The sequence below is a fragment of the Pleurodeles waltl genome, chromosome 7 (genome assembly GCF_031143425.1).
Source record: "Pleurodeles waltl isolate 20211129_DDA chromosome 7, aPleWal1.hap1.20221129, whole genome shotgun sequence".
Classification (NCBI taxonomy): domain Eukaryota; kingdom Metazoa; phylum Chordata; class Amphibia; order Caudata; family Salamandridae; genus Pleurodeles; species Pleurodeles waltl.
In genome coordinates, this window is record NC_090446.1 from 17,420,141 (window position 1) to 17,439,877 (window position 19,737).

Genomic DNA, 19,737 nt, shown 5'->3' on the forward strand with positions numbered 1-19,737 from the left:
CTCTGATTCTATGGTTACAAAATATATATTTTTTTTAAAGTGATAAAAGCCATGCAGTACAAGGAGGCACAGGGGGAACAATGAACAAACTGGTGGAGAGTAACAAAGAGAGTGTGGGGTGGGGCAGGGATTGTGGAGAGGGAAACAGCACGCCCGGGGAATGAAAAGACAGCAACAGATCACAGGCACTCCCCATGCAGTCAAAAGGACTGTAAGGAGGCTGTGCTGAGGAGGGACGAACCAATACATGATGAGGAAGGAAAGCCTTTGAATAAGCAATCAATGTAACTGGCAAGAATGTATGCCAATGATAAGCAGTGAGCTGGTCCAGACTCCACTTCAAGTACTGTTAATCCCCCATAATATGTCTCTCAACACCAGGCAGCTTAAGCTAAGTGTGTACAAGACCCCAAAAGGGGGTGACTACTCGTTTCATTTCAGTTTCACGTGTCAGTGGAGCCCATGTAAACTCAGAAAGTTCAGCCCTAAAAGGAACAGTTAAGTCTCCGCTCATTCTTCAGTATTTCAATTTTCAACTAATATCCAATAAGCAGAGGAGAAGCTAGTCATTTCTGAATCAATGGAGAGTACCCTCATTAGAAAGCTACCATTAAAGATAAGTAACCTTCCCTTACTCAGCAACAGATACATCTTGACTTTGGGACCTATTGGCTTTGTAAAGGCCTTTTAGCCATGCTGTACAGTGCGGCAAGATGCTAAGGAGCATGGTGAAAAGATTACAATAAAAAGGCACTATGGTACAATTAGGTCATTTTGTATGGACCAGCAAGCTCTATTATGCATGCACGGCCTATACAATGATGCTGGTGCCTTTTTTTCAATCGATCAGAGATGGATTGGTTATAAAAAATTTAAAAATTGAAGTTGGGCAATAGTGCTTCTAAGGATGACAGTCCAGTAAAAATTTGCAAAAGCAGCACACCAGAGAGAAACACATGAAGAAGAAAGCATCTTGAGAGATGAAGCACATGAGGGCAAGTGCAACATGGAGGGACAGGATTGAAGCTCACAGGCAACAGAGAGCAACATTGAGCAAAGCAGAGAGAGGAGAAGAAAAGTACACAATGGAAGCAGCTTGAAAAGACATGCAGTCTCATGGTGCTTAACTGAAAATAAAAAATGTTCCACCTAAAAATGACATATTTTGGACATTGTAGACACCTATACACACCACGATGTAAACATATTACCAAAAACTTGAAGTGTAAAATTTTTTTTAAAATAACTTAACAACAGTTAGACTTAGCGCATTGTAAAAATATTAAATATTAGCTTAAAAGAAACTAACTTAAAACGTATTACAAGTGTGAATCTAAGAGATGTAAGTTGTTAAAAAAATGAAATCTGGAAATTGTTACTGAACATTAAAAAGAATGCAGATCTCATTCCACATCGAATACTATTCTATAGAAGCTGTAAGACACATTGTAGTGAACATAAAATCGAGTGGATGACCACCCCAATGTCTCTCAGAAGAAGTGGAAAGGGCCAAGCCCAGTGCATGGGTTGTGCTTATGGGCCCCACTTGTGATATTTGTCGGGTTTATTTTATTTTATTTTCTAAGCCGCATGGGCAAAGACCTCTGCCTAGAAACAGTTATTTCAAAATATGGTGTAAAGTTGTTAGCAGTGACTTCAGCATCCATTGTAAGTTGCAGATGGCCCTGCCGCTTTCTGACCTCCTCTCAATAGCTCTGTCAACGACGGACCCGAAAAGCAAGCAAGAACCTTAAAAGCAGGACCTATTGACTTTGTCAATGCGTCTCACTTACTGCTGTTCTTAACATACCGTCCTCTGACGGAACTCGTCCATCCAGACTGCTCACGAAGAGTTCTCAGCCCCGGGCCTCTCCCCGCAGAAGAAAGACTGAGGAAACTGGCCGTTCCTGTTCAGCAGCTCTCCTCCTGCGCCCGGAATTTACTCTGGAGGGAGGTGGGGTGGGGGCACGCGGCTGAGCTATACCTTGCATCACCCGAGCGTTTGTGTCTTGGTCACCGACCACCCACCCTGCCCTCCACAGCCGAGGACCCGCACGGCCCGGAGCCCGCAGGTGCCGCCCCGAGTGTGCACCCCTGTCTGTGACTCTCCTCCGTCCGACTGGGCTGCCCTGTGGGGTGGGGGGAACCGTGAACCCACAGTACAGGAGGGACGCTGTCCGGCAGGCAAGGAGGGCCCGAGCGCCACACACCTGTGTGCAGTGGAGAGGAGAGAGCACCACGCACCTGTGCACTGGAGAGGAGAGGGCCCCACACACCTGTACACTGGAGAGGAGAGAGCACCACACACCTGTGCACTGGAGAGGAGAGGGTGCCATACACCTGTGCACTGGAGAGGACAGGGCGCCACACAGTGGAGAGGACAGAGCACCATACACATGTGCACTGGAGAGGACAGAGCGCCACACACCTGTGTGTAGTGGAGAGCGCCACACACCTGTGTGCACTGGGGAGGAGAGAGCACCACACACCTGTGTGCACTGGAGAGGAGAGGGCGCCACACACCTGTGTGCACTGGGGAGGAGAGAGCACCACACACCTGTGTGCACTGGAGAGGAGAGGGCGCCACACACCTGTGTGCACTGGAGAGGAGAGAGCATCACACAGTGGAGAGGAGAGGGCGCCACACACCTGTGTGCACTGGAGAGGAAAGATCACCATACACCTGTGCACTGGAGAGGAGAGGGCGCCGCACAGTGGAGAGGAGAGAGCACCATACACCTGTGTGCAGTGAAGAATAGGGAGCACCATATATCTGACTGCAGGTGAGAGGCCGGAGCCCCATACATCTGTGTGCAGTGGAGAGGAGGGAGCACCATATACCTGTCTGCAAGTGAGAGGCCGGAGCACCATTCACCTGTCTTCAGTGGGGAGGGGGAACCCCAAAGCACCATACACCTGTGTACAGGTGAGAGGCTGGAGCACCACACACCTGTCTGAAAGTGAAGAGGCCGGAGCACCATACACCTATCTGCAGAGGGGAGGAGGGAGCCCCATACACCTGTCTGCAGGGGAGAGGAGGGAGCACCATACAACTGTCTGCAGTGGAGAGGTGGGAGCACCATATACCTGGCTGCAGGCGAGAGGCCAGAACCCCATACACCTGTGTACAGGTGAGAGGCTGGAGCACCACACACCTGTCTGAAAGTGAAGAGGCCGGAGCACCATACACCTGTCTGCAGGGGGAAGGAGGGAGCCCCATACACCTGTCTGCAGGGGAGAGGAGGGAGCACCATACAACTGTCTGCAGTGGAGAGGTGGGAGCACCATATACCTGGCTGCAGGTGAGAGGCCAGAACTCCATACACCTGTGTGCAGGTGAGAGGCTGGAGCACCACACACCTGTCTGAAAGTGAAGAGGCCGGAGCACCATACACCTGTCTGCAGGGGAGAGGAGGGAGCCCCATACACCTGGCTTCAGGTGAGAGGCCAGAGCCCCATACACCTGTGGCCAGAGCACCACACACCTGTCTGAAAGTGAAGAGGCTGGAGCCCCATACACCTGTCTGCAGGGGAGAGGAGGGAGCACCATACACCTGTCTGCAGTGAAGATGCCAGAGCACCATACACCTGTCTGCAGGTGAGGAGACGAGGCACCATACACCTGTCTGCAGGTGAGAGGCCAGGTCACCATACACCTGTCCGCAGGTGAGGAGACAAGACATCATACACCTGTCTGCAGGTGAGAGGCTGGGTCACCATACACCTGTATGCAGGTGAGGAGACCAGGCACCATACACCTGTCTGCAGGTGAGAGGCGGGATCCCATACACCTGTCTTCAGTGGTGATGCCAGATCACCATACATCTGTCTGCAGGTGAGGAGACAAGGCAGCACACACGTGTCCGCATGTGACAGCCGGAAAACTATACACATCTATGCAGGTGAGAAGACAAGGCACCATACATCTGTTTGTAGGTAAAGCGAAAAAGGCACCATACACCTGTCCGCAGGTGAGGAGACAAGGCACCATACACCTGTCTGCAGGTGAGGAGACAAGGCACCATACACCTGTTTGCAGCGGACAAGACAAGGCATCATATACCAATCCCCAGGTGAGAGGTCGGGTCACCATACATGTGTCTGCAGGTGAGAGGCACAAGCACCATATATCTGTCTGCAGCGGACGAGACAAGGCACTATACACCTGTCCACAGGTGAGGAAACAAGGCACCATACACCTGTCCGGAGGTGAGAGCCGGAACACTATACACCTGTCGGCAGGTGAAGAGACAAGGCACCATACACCTGTCCGTAGGTGAGGAGACAAGGCACTGTACACCTGTCCGCAGGTGAGGATACAAGGAACCATACACCTGTCCGCAGGTGAGGATACAAGGCACCATACACCTGTCCGCAGGTGAGGAGACAAGGCATCAAACACCTGTCCGCAGGTGACAGCCCGAGCACTATACACCTGTCTGCAGGTGAGGAGACAAGGCACCGTACACCTGTCCACAGGTGAGGAAACAAGGCACCATACACCTGTCCACAGGTGAGGATACAAGGCACCGTACACCTGTCCGCAGGTGAGGAGACAAGGACCTGTACACCTGTCCACAGGTGAGGAGACAAGGCATCATACACCTGTCTGCAGGTGAGAGGCCCGAGCCCCAAGCACCTGTCTGCAGCACGTGCACTGGAGCACAGCTTCACAAGCGCTGATGGGTAAGGGTACCGGCCCCTAAGAGTGCTTTGGGCTTCGGGTAAAGGCCTTTGGGCACCTCGGCTGAGTCTCCGGGAGTCGTCTCCCTGGTCCACCTTCATGGGACTTCGGTTCTACCCACACAGCCCAGCTATGCTCCCCGGCCTGTGCTGTGGGGACAGGGGGTCGCTGCAGCGCCGGGGGGCCCCACGAGACCAGGAGGAGATCGACATGTTGCAGCAAAAGAGGTAAGTTTCAGAGCCTTATCGGCGCTATTAAAACGAACACATTTCATGCGTGTGACGTGACGTGGTGAAAGTGAAACTAACTTTTCAACTTAATATCTCAAAGCATGACATGTAATAATATACTCTAAGCAAAGCAGGTTATGTCAGATCGTACCACACCACGAATGTAGGACCTCATGTTATACCATGCCATACATAATATAACATACCATACCATACTATAACATGCCTTGCCACACCATACCATACCACAAATATAGTACTACATACCACACCACGAATGTAGGGCTGCATGTTATACCATCCTAACCATACCATCCCATCTCATACCATACCATACCTTGCCATACCATACCATCCCACACCACACCTCACGACAAATATAGTACTGCATGACACACCACGAATGTAGGATTGCATGTTATACCGTGCCATAGCATGCCATACCATACCGTACCATACCATATCAAACTACAGGACTGCATACCACACCATACCACGCCACCTATAGGAATACATATATACCATACCAGACCACAACTGTAGTGCTGCATACCACACCATACCATAGATGTAGTGCTGCATACCATACAATACCATACCATAGCATAGCTAAAGTACTGCATACCACACCACTAATGTAGGACTGCATGTTATACCATGCCATAACATACCATACATACCATAACATACCATCCCATGCCATACAATAACATACCATACCATGCCATGCCATAACATATAGCATACCATACAATACCATACCATACCATACCATAACATACCATACCATACCATGCCATACCACAAATATAGTACTGCATACCACACCACTAATGTAGGGCTTCATGTTATACCATGCCATACTATACCATACCACAAATATAGTGCTGCATACCATACCAAACCATACCAAACCATACTATACCATACCATGCTGTGCCACCCCACGCCACACCACTCCATACCATACCATACCATACCATACCATACCATACCATACCATACCATAACACACCACAGCTATACTGCTGCTTAACCATGCCATACCATGCCATACCATACATATCATAACAAAACTATATGACTCCATACATACCATAACAGACTACAACTACAGGACCACATACGTACCATAACTTACAACAACTATAGTGCTGTATACCATACCATAGCATACCATACCATACCATGCCATATCATACCGTAACACAGCTATAGTGCTGCATAACCATAGCATATTATACCATGCTATACTATACCATACCTTAATGTACCATACCATACCATACTATAACACAACTATAGTACTACATACATTCCATAACAGACTACAACTACAGGACCACATACATACCATACCTTACAACAACTATAGTGCAGCATACCATTCCATAGCACAGCTATAGTACTGCATACCATACCATATCATGCCATACCATCCCATACCATATCATGCCATATCATGCCATACCATACCATAACCCACCGCAGCTATATTGTTGCATAACCATACCATACCATACCATGCCATACCATAACCCACCACAGCTATATTGCTGTATAACCATACCATACCATGCCATACCATAACACACCACAGCTATAGTGCTGCATATCATACCATACCATTCCATACCATGCCATACCATGCCATACCAAACCACAAGTATAGCGGCTCATACCATACCATACCATAAATAGAAAGATAAAGGTGCCAACAAGGGATTTACTTAAAACAATATTTTGTTAAATAAAAAGTAGAGTGTCCAAATATGACATCCGACTGAATTGAATACTTATTTGACTTATACATGAGTAAATATACAAATACCTACACATACAGGTGTATATGTTTACCAACGTATATTTAAAAACAAATAGAGGTAATCAACACAGAAATGCAGGGGTTCAAAACATGAATCTCAAGGTACATTGAGAATGTATACTCAAAATACCTATGAGATGTTCACCAACACATGCCGATGTACAAAATACCCACTGTACATTACAGACTGTCGATAGAAAATACGGTGCTCTTCAACAACGTTTGTCAAAATAAAATGGGGTTATGCGTTGACATTTCGGTCTCAGTTGAAAGAAAGGAGTGAGACCTTCAGAACTGTGGTGGTCATAACAACCTCGGCGGTCTTTTAACAAGACCGCTGAGGGACTGCTGTGCGGAAGACCGCCAGTAGTGGCGGTTTGCCGCCCGGTGTATTATGACTGTTGGCTGCTCTCCGTCCTTTTTACTACGGAGAGCCGCCAACAGCCATACTGGTGGGCGGCGGGGAAGTGGAGGTTGCTCGACCTCCACCGCCACGCCAACAGAACACCGCCCACCAAATCACGTCCTGTGATTCGCCGTGGCGGTGTTCTGTTGGCAGTGTGGTGTCGGTGGAGCAGTCCCCATGGCTCCTGTCCCCTCCCGGAGGATTGACGGACAAGGTAAGTCGATCGTCCGTTAGGGGAGGGGGGTGGGGGGTGTTGTTTGTTGTGTGGGTGCATGGGGGTGCGCGTCTGTGTATGTAGAGGGGGGGTGTGAGTGCGTGTATGCTTGCGGGTGTGTTGGGAGTGAGTGTGTGTATGTCTGTATGGATGTGTGCGTGTATGTCTGTATATGGGTGTGCGTGTCTGACTGAGTGTGTGGATGTAGACATGTATGTTGGTGTGTGTGCGTGTATGTGTGTTGGTGGTGCCTGCGTGTGTGTCGTGTGTGTGTTATGTGATGTTGGGGGTCGGGGTGGGGAGGGGGGCCCTGCCACCTTTGGGGGGTGGCAGGGGTGGTGGGGGGTGTAGGGGAGGGAGTCGGGGTGGGGGGTGGGGGAGACCCCTATCAGTGCCAGGGAAGGAATTCCCTGGCACTGATAGGGCTTACCGCCATGGATTTCATGGCGGTTCCTACCGCTGGAAATCCACAGCAGTAAGCCAGGTCGAAATACCGGCGGCGGTATTGTGACGGCCGCAGGGCTGGCGATCGTCTCCGCCCCGGCGGGCGGAACGGTGAAGCGGCGGATGACCATGGCGGTAACCGCCATGGTCATGATACTAAAAAAAAGACCACCAGCCTGTTGGCGGTCTTACTGCCGCTTTAACATCGTCCGCCAGGGTTGTAATGACCCTCTGTGTCCTTTGAATGACAGAATCCTATGAGTCCAACTGTAGGCTGTGGTAGAAATCGTGCAACACTTAGGAAAGAATCTCATACACAAGCCATTTAGTAAACTAAGAATATTTCCGTGTTTAAAAGCTGAATTTGGTGCAATAGAACAAAGCATTCTCAAAACGGTTTGCATAAAGTCATATCATCTTTCTACAGCGTTCAGAAATATTGAAAGCCGGAGTAAGATGATATGACCGCTCTATAGCAGGACATATTTGCCAGTTGAGAGAGTTTTTTGACTTCATGCAAAGGTTATTAAGAAAACTTTGTTCTATTGTTCCAGGTTCAGTGTTTAAACATAGAAATAGTCTTAGCATTGCCAGAACTATAGTGCTGCATCCATACCACACCACTGCAAAAGGACTGCATACCACACCATACCGCAGCTATAGTGCTGCATCCACACCACACCACTGCAACAGGACTGCATACCACACCATACCGCAGCTATAGTGCTGCATCCACACCACACCACTGCAGTAGGACTGCATACCACACCATACCACAACTATAGTGCTGCATACATACCACACCACTGCAACAGGACTGCATACCACACAATACCGCAACTATAGTGATGCATCCATACCACACCACTGCAGTAGGGCTGCATACCACACCATACCACAACAATAGTGCTGAATCCATACCCCACCACTGCAGTAGGACTGCATACCACACCATACCGCAACTATAGTGCTGCATCCATACCACACCACTGCAACAGGACTGCATACCACACCATACCACAGCTATAGTGCTGCATCCATACCACACCACTGCATACCACACCATACCGCAGCTTTAGCACTGCATACATACCACACCACTGCAACTGGACTGCATACCACACCATACCACAGCTACAGTGCTGCATCCATACCACACAACTTCAACAGGACTGCATACCACAGCATACCACAGCTATAGTGCTGCCTCCACACCACACCACTGCAACAGGACTGCATACCACACCATACCACAGGTATAGTGCTGCATCCATACCACACCACTGCATACCACACCATACCACAGCTATAGCGCTGCATCCATACCAGACCACTGCAACAGGACTGCATACCATACCATACGACAGCTATAGTGCTGCATCCATACCACACCACTGCAACAGGACTTCATACCACACCATACCGCAGCTATAGTGCTGAATCCATACCACACCACTGCAACAGGACTGCATACCACACCATACCACAGCTATAGTGCTGCATCCATACCACACCACTGCTAGTAGGACTGCACACCACACCATACCACAGCTATAGTGCTGCATCCATACCACACCACTGCAACAGGACTGCATACCACACCATACCGCAGCTATAGGGCTGCATCCATACCACACCACTGCAACAGGACTGCATACCACACCATACCACAGCTATAGTGCTGCATTCATACCACACCACTGCAACAGGACTGCATACCACACCATACCACAGCTATAGTGCTGCATCCACACCACACCACTGCAACAGGACTGCACACCACAACACACCACAGCTATAGTGCTGAATCCATACCACACAACTGCATACCACACCATACCACAGCTATAGCGCTGCACTGCATACATACCACACCCCTGCAGTAGGACTGCATACCATACCATACCACAGCTATAGTGCTGCATCCATACCACACCACTGCAACAGGACTGCATACCACATCATACCGCAGCTATAGTGCTGCATCCATACCACACCCCTGCAACAGGACTGCATACCACACCATACCACAACTATAGTGCTGCATCCATACCACACCACTACAACAGGACTGCATACCACACCATACCGCAGCTATAGTGCTGCATCCATACTACACCACTGCAACAGGACAGCATACCACACCATACCACAGCTATAGGGCTGCATACATACCACACCACTGCATACCACACCATACCACAGCTATAGCACTGCATACATACCACACCACTGCAGTAGGACTGCATACCACACCATACCATACCACAGCTATAGTGCTGCATCCATACCACACCACTGCAACAGGACTGCATACAACACCATACCACAGCTATAGTGCTGCATCCATACCTCACCACTGCAACAGGACTGCATACCACACCATACCACAGCTATAGTGCTGCATCCATACCACACCACTGCAACAGGACTGCATACCACACCATACCACAGCTATAGGGCTGCATGCATACCACACCACTGCATACTACACCATACCGCAGCTATAGCGCTGCATATATACCACACCACTGCAGTAAGACTGCATACCACACCATACCACAACTATAGGGCTGCATACATACCACACCACTGCAGTAGGGCTGAATACCACACCATACCACAACTATAGTGCTGCATCCATAACACAACACTGCAACAGGACTGCATACCACACAATACCACAACTATAGTGCTGCATCCATACCACACCACTGCAACAGGACTGCATACCACAGCATACCACAGCTATAATTCTGCATCCACACCACACCACTGCAACTGGACTGCATACCACCATACGACAGCTATAGTGCTGCATCTATACCACTGCATACAACACCATACCACAACTATAGTGCTGCATACATACCACACCACTGCAGTAGGACTGCATACCATACCATGCCTCAGCTATAGTGCTGCATCCATACCACACCACTGCAACAGGACTGCATACCACACCATACCACAACTATAGTGCTGCATCCATACCACACCACTGCAACAGGACTGCATACCACACCATACCACAGCTATAGTGCTGCATCCATACCACACCACTGCAACAGGACTGCATACCACACCATACCGCAGCTATAGTGCTGCATCCATACCATACGACTGCAACAAGACTGCATACCACACCATACCACAGCTATAGGGCTGCATACATACCACACCACTGCATACCACACCATACTGCAGCTATAGCACTGCATACATACCACACCACTGCAGTAGCACTGCATACCATACCATACCACAGCTATAGTGCTGCATCCATACCACACCACTGCAACAGGACTGCATACCACACCATACCACAGCTATAGTGCTGCATCCATACCACACCACTGCAACAGGACTGCATACCACACCATACCACAGCTATAGTGCTGCAACATACCACACCACTGCAACAGGACTGCATACCACACCCTACCACAACTATAGGGCTGCATACATACCACACCACTGCATACCACACCATACCACAACTATAGGGATGCATACATACCACACCACTGCAGTAGGGCTGCATATCACACCATACTACAACTATAGTGCTGCATCCATACCACACCACTGCAACGGGACTGCATACCACACAATACCACAACTATAGTGCTGCATCCATACCTCACCACTGCAACAGGACTGCATATGACAGCATACCACAGCTATAGTGCTGCATCCACACCACACCAATGCAACAGGACTGCATACCACACCATACCACAGCTATAGTGCTGCATCCATACCACACCACTGCAACAGGACTGCATACCACACCATACAACAGCTATAGTGCTGCATCATACAAAACCACTGCAACAGGACTGCATACCACACTATACTACAACTATAGTGCTGCATCCATACCTCACCACTGCAACAGGACTGCATACGACAGCATACCACAGCTATAGTGCTGCATCCATACCACACCACTGCATACCACACCATACCACAGCTATAGCGCTGCATACATACCACACCACTGCAGTAGGACTGCATACCATACCATTCCACAGCTATAGTGCTGCATCCATACCACACCTCTGCAACAGGACTGCATACCACACCATACCACAGCTATAGTGCTGCATCCATACCACACCACTGCAACAGGACTGCATACCACTCCATACCACAGCTATAGGGCTGCATGCATACCACACAACTGCATACCACACCATACCGCAGCTATAGCGCTGCATATATACCACACCACTGCAGTAAGACTGCATACCACACCATACCACAACTACAGGGCTGCATACATACCACACCACTGCAGTAGGGCTGAATACCACACCATACCACAACTATAGTGCTGCATCCATAACACAACACTGCAACAGGACTGCATACCACACAATACCACAACTATAGTGCTGCATCCATACCACACCACTGCAACGGGACTGTATACGACAGCATACCACAGCTATAATTCAGCATCTGCACCACACCACTGCAACTGGACTGCATACCACACCATACCACAGCTATAGTGCTGCATCCATACCACACCACTGCATACCACACCATACCACAGCTATAGCGCTGCATACATACCACACCACTGCAGTAGGACTGCATACCATACCATACCTCAGCTATAGTGCTGCATCCATTCCACACGACTGCAACAAGACTGCATACCACAGCTATAGGGCTGCATAATACCACACCACTGCATACCACACCATACTGCAGCTATAGCGCTGCATACATACCACACCACTGCAATAGCACTGCATACCATACCATACCACAGCTATAGTGCTGCATCCATACCACACCACTGCAACAGGACTGCATACCACACCATACCACAGCTATAGTGCTGCATCCATACCACACCACTTCAACAGGACTGCATACCACACCATACCACAGCTATAGTGGTGCATCATACCACACCACTGCAACAGGAATGCATACCACACCATACCACAGCTATAGGGCTGCATACATACCACACCACTGCATACCACACCATACCACAGCTATAGCGCTGCATACATACCACACCACTGCAGTAGGACTGCATACCACACCATACCACAACTATAGGGCTGCATACATACCACACCACTGCAGTAGGGCTGCATATCACACCATACCACAACTATAGTGCTGCATCCATACCACACCACTGCAACAGGACTGCATACCACACAATACCACAACTATAGTGCTGCATCCATACCTCACCACTGCAACAGGACTGCATACCACACCATACCACAGCTATAGTGCTGCATCCATACCACACCACTGCAACAGGACTGAATACCACACCATACCACAGCTATAGTGCTGCATCATACCACACCACTGTAACAGGACTGCATACCACACAATACCACAACTATAGTGCTGCATCCATACCTCACCACTGCAACAGGACTGCATACAACAGCATACCACAGCTATAGTGCTGCATCCATACCACACCACTGCATACCACACCATACCGCAGCTATAGCGATGCATACATACCACACCACTGCAGTAGGACTGCATACCATACCATACCACAGCTATAGTGCTGCATCCATACCACACCACTGCAACAGGACTGCATACCACACCATACCACAGCTATAGTGCTGCATCCATACCACACCACTGCAACAGGACTGCATACCACACCATACCACAGCTATAGTGCTGCATTCATACCACACCACTGCAACAGGACTGCATACCACACCATTCCACAGCTATAGGGCTGCATGCATACCACACCACTGCATACCACACCATACCGCAGCTATAGCGCTGGATACATACCACACCACTGCAGTAGGACTGCATACCACACCATACCGCAGCTATAGCGCTGCATACATACCACACCACTGCAGTAGGACTGCATACCATACCCTACCACAGCTATAGTGCTGCATCCATACCACACCACTGCAACAGGACTGCATACCACATCATACCACAACAATAGTGCTGCATCCATACCACACCACTGCAGTAGGACTACATACCACACCATACCACAGCTATAGTGCTGCATCCATACCACACCACTGCAACAGGACTGCATACCACACCATACCACAGCTATGGTGCTGCATCCATACCACACAACTGCTGCATACATACCACACCACTGAAACAGGACTGCATACCACACCATACCACAGCTACAGTGCTGCATCCATACCACACCACTGCAGCAGGACTGCATACCACACCATGCCACAACTATAGTGCTGCATACATACCACACCACTGCAACAGGACTGCATACAACTCCATCCCACAGCTATAGTGCTGCATCCAAACCCCACCACTTCAGTAGGACTGCATACCACCCCATACCACAGCTATAGTGCTGAATCCATACCACACCACTGCAATATGACTGCATACCACACCATACCACAAATATAGGGCTGCATACATGACACACCACTGCAACAGGACTACATACCATACCATACCACAGCTATAGGGCTGCATACATACCACACCACTGCATACCACACCATACCCAGCTATAGTACTGCATCCATACCACACCACTGCATACCACACTATACCACAGCTATAGTGCTGCGCTGCATACATACCACACCACTGCAGTAGGACTGCATACCATACCATACCACAAATATAGGGCTGCATACATGACACACCACTGCAACAGGACTACATACCACACCATACCACAGCTATAGGGCTGCAAACATACCACACCACTGCATACCACACCATACCACAGCTATAGTACTGCATCCATACCACACCACTGCATACCACACTATACCACAGCTATAGTGCTGCGCTGCATACATACCACACCACTGCAGTAGGACTGCATACCATACCATACCATACCACAGCTATAGTGCTGCATCCATACCACACCACTGCAACAGGACTGCATACCACATCATACCGCAGCTATAGTGCTGCATCCATACCACACCCCTGCAACACGACTGCATACCACACCATACCACAACTATAGTGCTGCATCCATACCACACCACTACAACAGGACTGCATAAATCACCATACTGCAGCTATGGTGCTGCATCCATACCACACCACTGCAGTAGGACTGCATACCATACCATACCACAGCTATAGTGCTGCACCCATACCACACAACAGCAACAGGACTGCATACCACACCATACCACAAGTATAGTGCTGCATCCATACCACACCACTGCAGTAGGACTGCATACCACACCAAACCGCAGCTATAGTGCTGCATCCATACCACACCACTGCAACAGGACTGCATACAACACCATACCGCAGCTATAGTACTGCATCCATACCACACCACTGCAGTAGGACTGCATACCACACAATACCACAACTATAGTGCTGCATTCATACCACACCACTGCAGTAGGGCTGCATACCACACCATACCACAGCTATAGTGCTGCATCCATACCACACCACTGCAACCGGACTGCATACCACACCATACCACAGCTATAGTACTGCATCCATACCACACCACTGCATACCACACTATACCACAGCTATAGTGCTGCGCTGCATACATACCACACCACTGCAGTAGGACTGCATACCATACCATACCATACCACAGCTATAGTGCTGCATCCATACCACACCACTGCAACAGGACTGCATACCACATCATACCGCAGCTATAGTGCTGCATCCATACCACACCCCTGCAACACGACTGCATACCACACCATACCACAACTATAGTGCTGCATCCATACCACACCACTACAACAGGACTGCATAAATCACCATACTGCAGCTATGGTGCTGCATCCATACCACACCACTGCAGTAGGACTGCATACCATACCATACCACAGCTATAGTGCTGCACCCATACCACACAACAGCAACAGGACTGCATACCACACCATACCACAAGTATAGTGCTGCATCCATACCACACCACTGCAGTAGGACTGCATACCACACCAAACCGCAGCTATAGTGCTGCATCCATACCACACCACTGCAACAGGACTGCATACAACACCATACCGCAGCTATAGTACTGCATCCATACCACACCACTGCAGTAGGACTGCATACCACACAATACCACAACTATAGTGCTGCATTCATACCACACCACTGCAGTAGGGCTGCATACCACACCATACCACAGCTATAGTGCTGCATCCATACCACACCACTGCAACCGGACTGCATACCACACCATACCACAAGTATAGTGCTGCATCCATACCACACCACTGCAGTAGAACTGCATACCACACCAAACCTCAGCTATAGTGCTGCATCCATACCACACCACTGCAACAGGACTGCATACAACACCATACCGCAGCTATAGTACTGCATCCATACCACACCACTGCAGTAGGGCTGCATACCACACCATACCACAGCTATAGTGCTGCATCCTTACCACACCACTGCTAGTAGGACTGCATACCACACCATTCCATAGCTATAGTGCTGCATCCATACCACACCACTGCTAGTAGGACTGCATACCACACCATACCACAGCTATAGTGCTGCATCCATACCACACCACTGCAACAGGACTGCATACCATACCATTCCGCAGCTATAGGGCTGCATCCATACCACACCACTGCAACAGGACTGCATACCACACCATACCACAGCTATAGTGCTGCATTCATACCACACCACTGCAACAGGACTGCATACCACACCATACCACAGCTATAGTGCTGCATCCATACCACACAACTGCATACCACACCATACCACAGCTATAGCACTGCATAGATACCACACCACTGCAGTAGGACTGCATACCATACCATACCACAGCTATAGTGCTGCATCCATACCACACCACTGCAACAGGACTGCATACCACATCATACCGCAGCTATAGTGCAGCATCCATACCACACCCCTGCAACAGGACTGCATACCACACCATACCACAACTATAGTGCTGCATCCATACCACACCACTACAACAGGACTGCATACCACACCATACCGCAGCTATAGTGCTGCATCCATATCACACCACTGCAACAGGACTGCATACCACACCATACCACAGCTACAGGGCTGCATACATACCACACCACTGCATACCACACCATACCACAGCTATAGCGCTGCATACATACCACACCACTGCAGTAGAACTGCATACCATACCATAGCTATAGTGTTGCATCCATACCACACCACTGCAACAGGACTGCATACCACACCATACCACAGCTATAGTGCTGCATCCATACCGCACCACTGCAACAGGACTGCATACCACACCATACCACAGCTATAGTGCTGCATCCATACCACACCACTGCAACAGGACTGCATACCACACCATACCACAGCTATAGGGCTGCATGCATACCACACCACCGCATACCACACCATACCGCAGCTATAGCGCTGCATATATACCACACCACTGCAGTAAGACTGTATACCACACCATACCACAACTATAGGGCTGCATACATACCACACCACTGCAGTAGGGCTGCATACCACACCATACCACAACTATAGTGCTGCATCCGTACCACAACACTGCAACAGGACTGCATACCACACAATACCAAAACTATAGCGCTGCATCCATACCACACCACTGCAACAGGACTGCATACTACACCATACCACAGCTATAATGCTGCATCCACACCACAGCAGAGCAACTGGGCTGCATACCACACCATACCACAGCTATAGTGCTGCATCCATACCACTGCATACCACACCATACCGCAGCTATAGTGCTGCATACATACCACACCACTGCAGTAGGACTGCATACCATACCATACCGCAGCAATAGTGCTGCATCCATACCACACCACTGCAACAGGACTGCATACCACACCATACCACAGCTATAGCGCTGCATACATACCACACCACTGCAGTAGGACTGCATACCATACCACAACTATAGGGCTGCATACATACCACACCACTGCAGTAGGGCTGCATACCACACCATACCACAACTATAGTGCTGCATCCATACCACACCACTGCAACAGGACTGCATACCACACAATACCACAACTATAGTGCTGCATCCATACCTCACAATTGCAACAGGACTGCATACCACAGCTTACCACAGCTATAATGCTGCATCCACACCACACCACTGCAACTGGACTGCATACCACACCATTCCACAGCTATAGTGCTGCATCCATACCACACCACTGCAGTAGCACTGCATACCATACCATACCACAGCTATAGTGCTGCATCCATACCACACCACTGCAACAGGACTGCATACCACACCATACGACAGCTATAGTGCTGCATCCATACCACACCACTGCAACAGGACTGCATACCACACCATACCACAGCTATAGTGGTGCATCATACCACACCACTGCAACAGGACTGCATACCACACCATACCACAGCTATAGGGCTGCATACATACCACACCACTGCATACCACACCATACCACAGCTATAGCGCTGCATACATACCACACCACTGCAGTAGGACTGCATACCACACCATACCACAACTATAGGGCTGCATACATACCACACCACTGCAGTAGGGCTGCATATCACACCATACCACAACTATAGTGCTGCATCCATACCACACCACTGCAACAGGACTGCATACCACACCATACCACAGCTATAGTGCTGCATCATACCACACCACTGCAACAGGACTGCATACCACACAATACCACAACTATAGTGCTGCATCCATACCTCACCACTGCAACAGGACTGCATACGACAGCATACCACAGCTATAGTGCTGCATCCATACCACACCACTGCATACCACACCATACCGCAGCTATAGCGCTGCATACATACCACACCACTGCAGTAGGACTGCATACCATACCATACCACAGCTATAGTGCTGCATCCATACCACACCACTGCAACAGGACTGCATACCACACCATACCACAGCTATAGTGCTGCATCCATACCACACCACTGCAACAGGAGTGCATACCACACCATACCACAGCTATAGTGCTGCATTCATACCACACCACTGCAACAGGACTGCATACCACACCATACCACAGCTATAGGGCTGCATGCATACCACACCACTGCATACCACACCATACCGCAGCTATAGCGCTGGATACATACCACACCACTGCAGTAGGACTGCATACCACACCATACCGCAGCTATAGCGCTGCATACATACCACACCACTGCAGTAGGAATGCATACCATACCCTACCACAGCTATAGTGCTGCATCCATACCACACCACTGCAACAGGACTGCATACCACACCATACCACAACTATAGTGCTGCATCCATACCACACCACTGCAGTAGGACTGCATACCACACCATACCACAGCTATAGTGCTGCATCCATACCACACCACTGCAACAGGACTGCATACCACACCATACCACTGCTATGGTGCTGCATCCATACCACACCACTGCTGCATACATACCATACCACTGCAACAGGACTGCATACCACACCATACCACAGCTATAGTGCTGCATCCATACCACACCACTGCAATATGACTGCATACCACACCATACCACAACTATAGGGCTGCATACATACTACACCACTGCAACAGGACTACATACCACACCATACCACAGCTATAGGGCTGCATACATACCACACCACTGCATACCACACCATACCACAGCTATAGTACTGCATCCATACCACACCACTGCATACCACACTATACCACAGCTATAGTGCTGCGCTGCATACATACCACACCACTGCAGTAGGACTGCATACCATACCATACCACAGCTATAGTGCTGCATCCATACCACACCGCTGCAACAGGACTGCATACCACATCATACCGCAGCTATAGTGCTGCATCCATACCACACCCCTGCAACACGACTGCATACCACACCATACCACAACTATAGTGCTGCATCCATAC

The 19,737-nt window shown here is 49.4% G+C and overlaps 1 protein-coding gene across 1 annotated transcript in view; it reads left to right on the forward strand.

Moving 5' to 3' along the window:
- The first annotated feature begins 1,913 nt into the window (after positions 1–1,913).
- LOC138303565 (transient receptor potential cation channel subfamily V member 6-like) overlaps positions 1,914–19,737 on the forward strand; it is a 110,605-nt gene continuing 92,781 nt past the window's right edge. Inside the window, exon 1 of the mRNA XM_069242825.1 lies at positions 1,914–4,911. Within this exon, the coding sequence (XP_069098926.1) occupies positions 4,784–4,911 (128 nt within the window). The 5' untranslated portion in view covers positions 1,914–4,783. The remainder of the gene's footprint in view (positions 4,912–19,737) is intronic.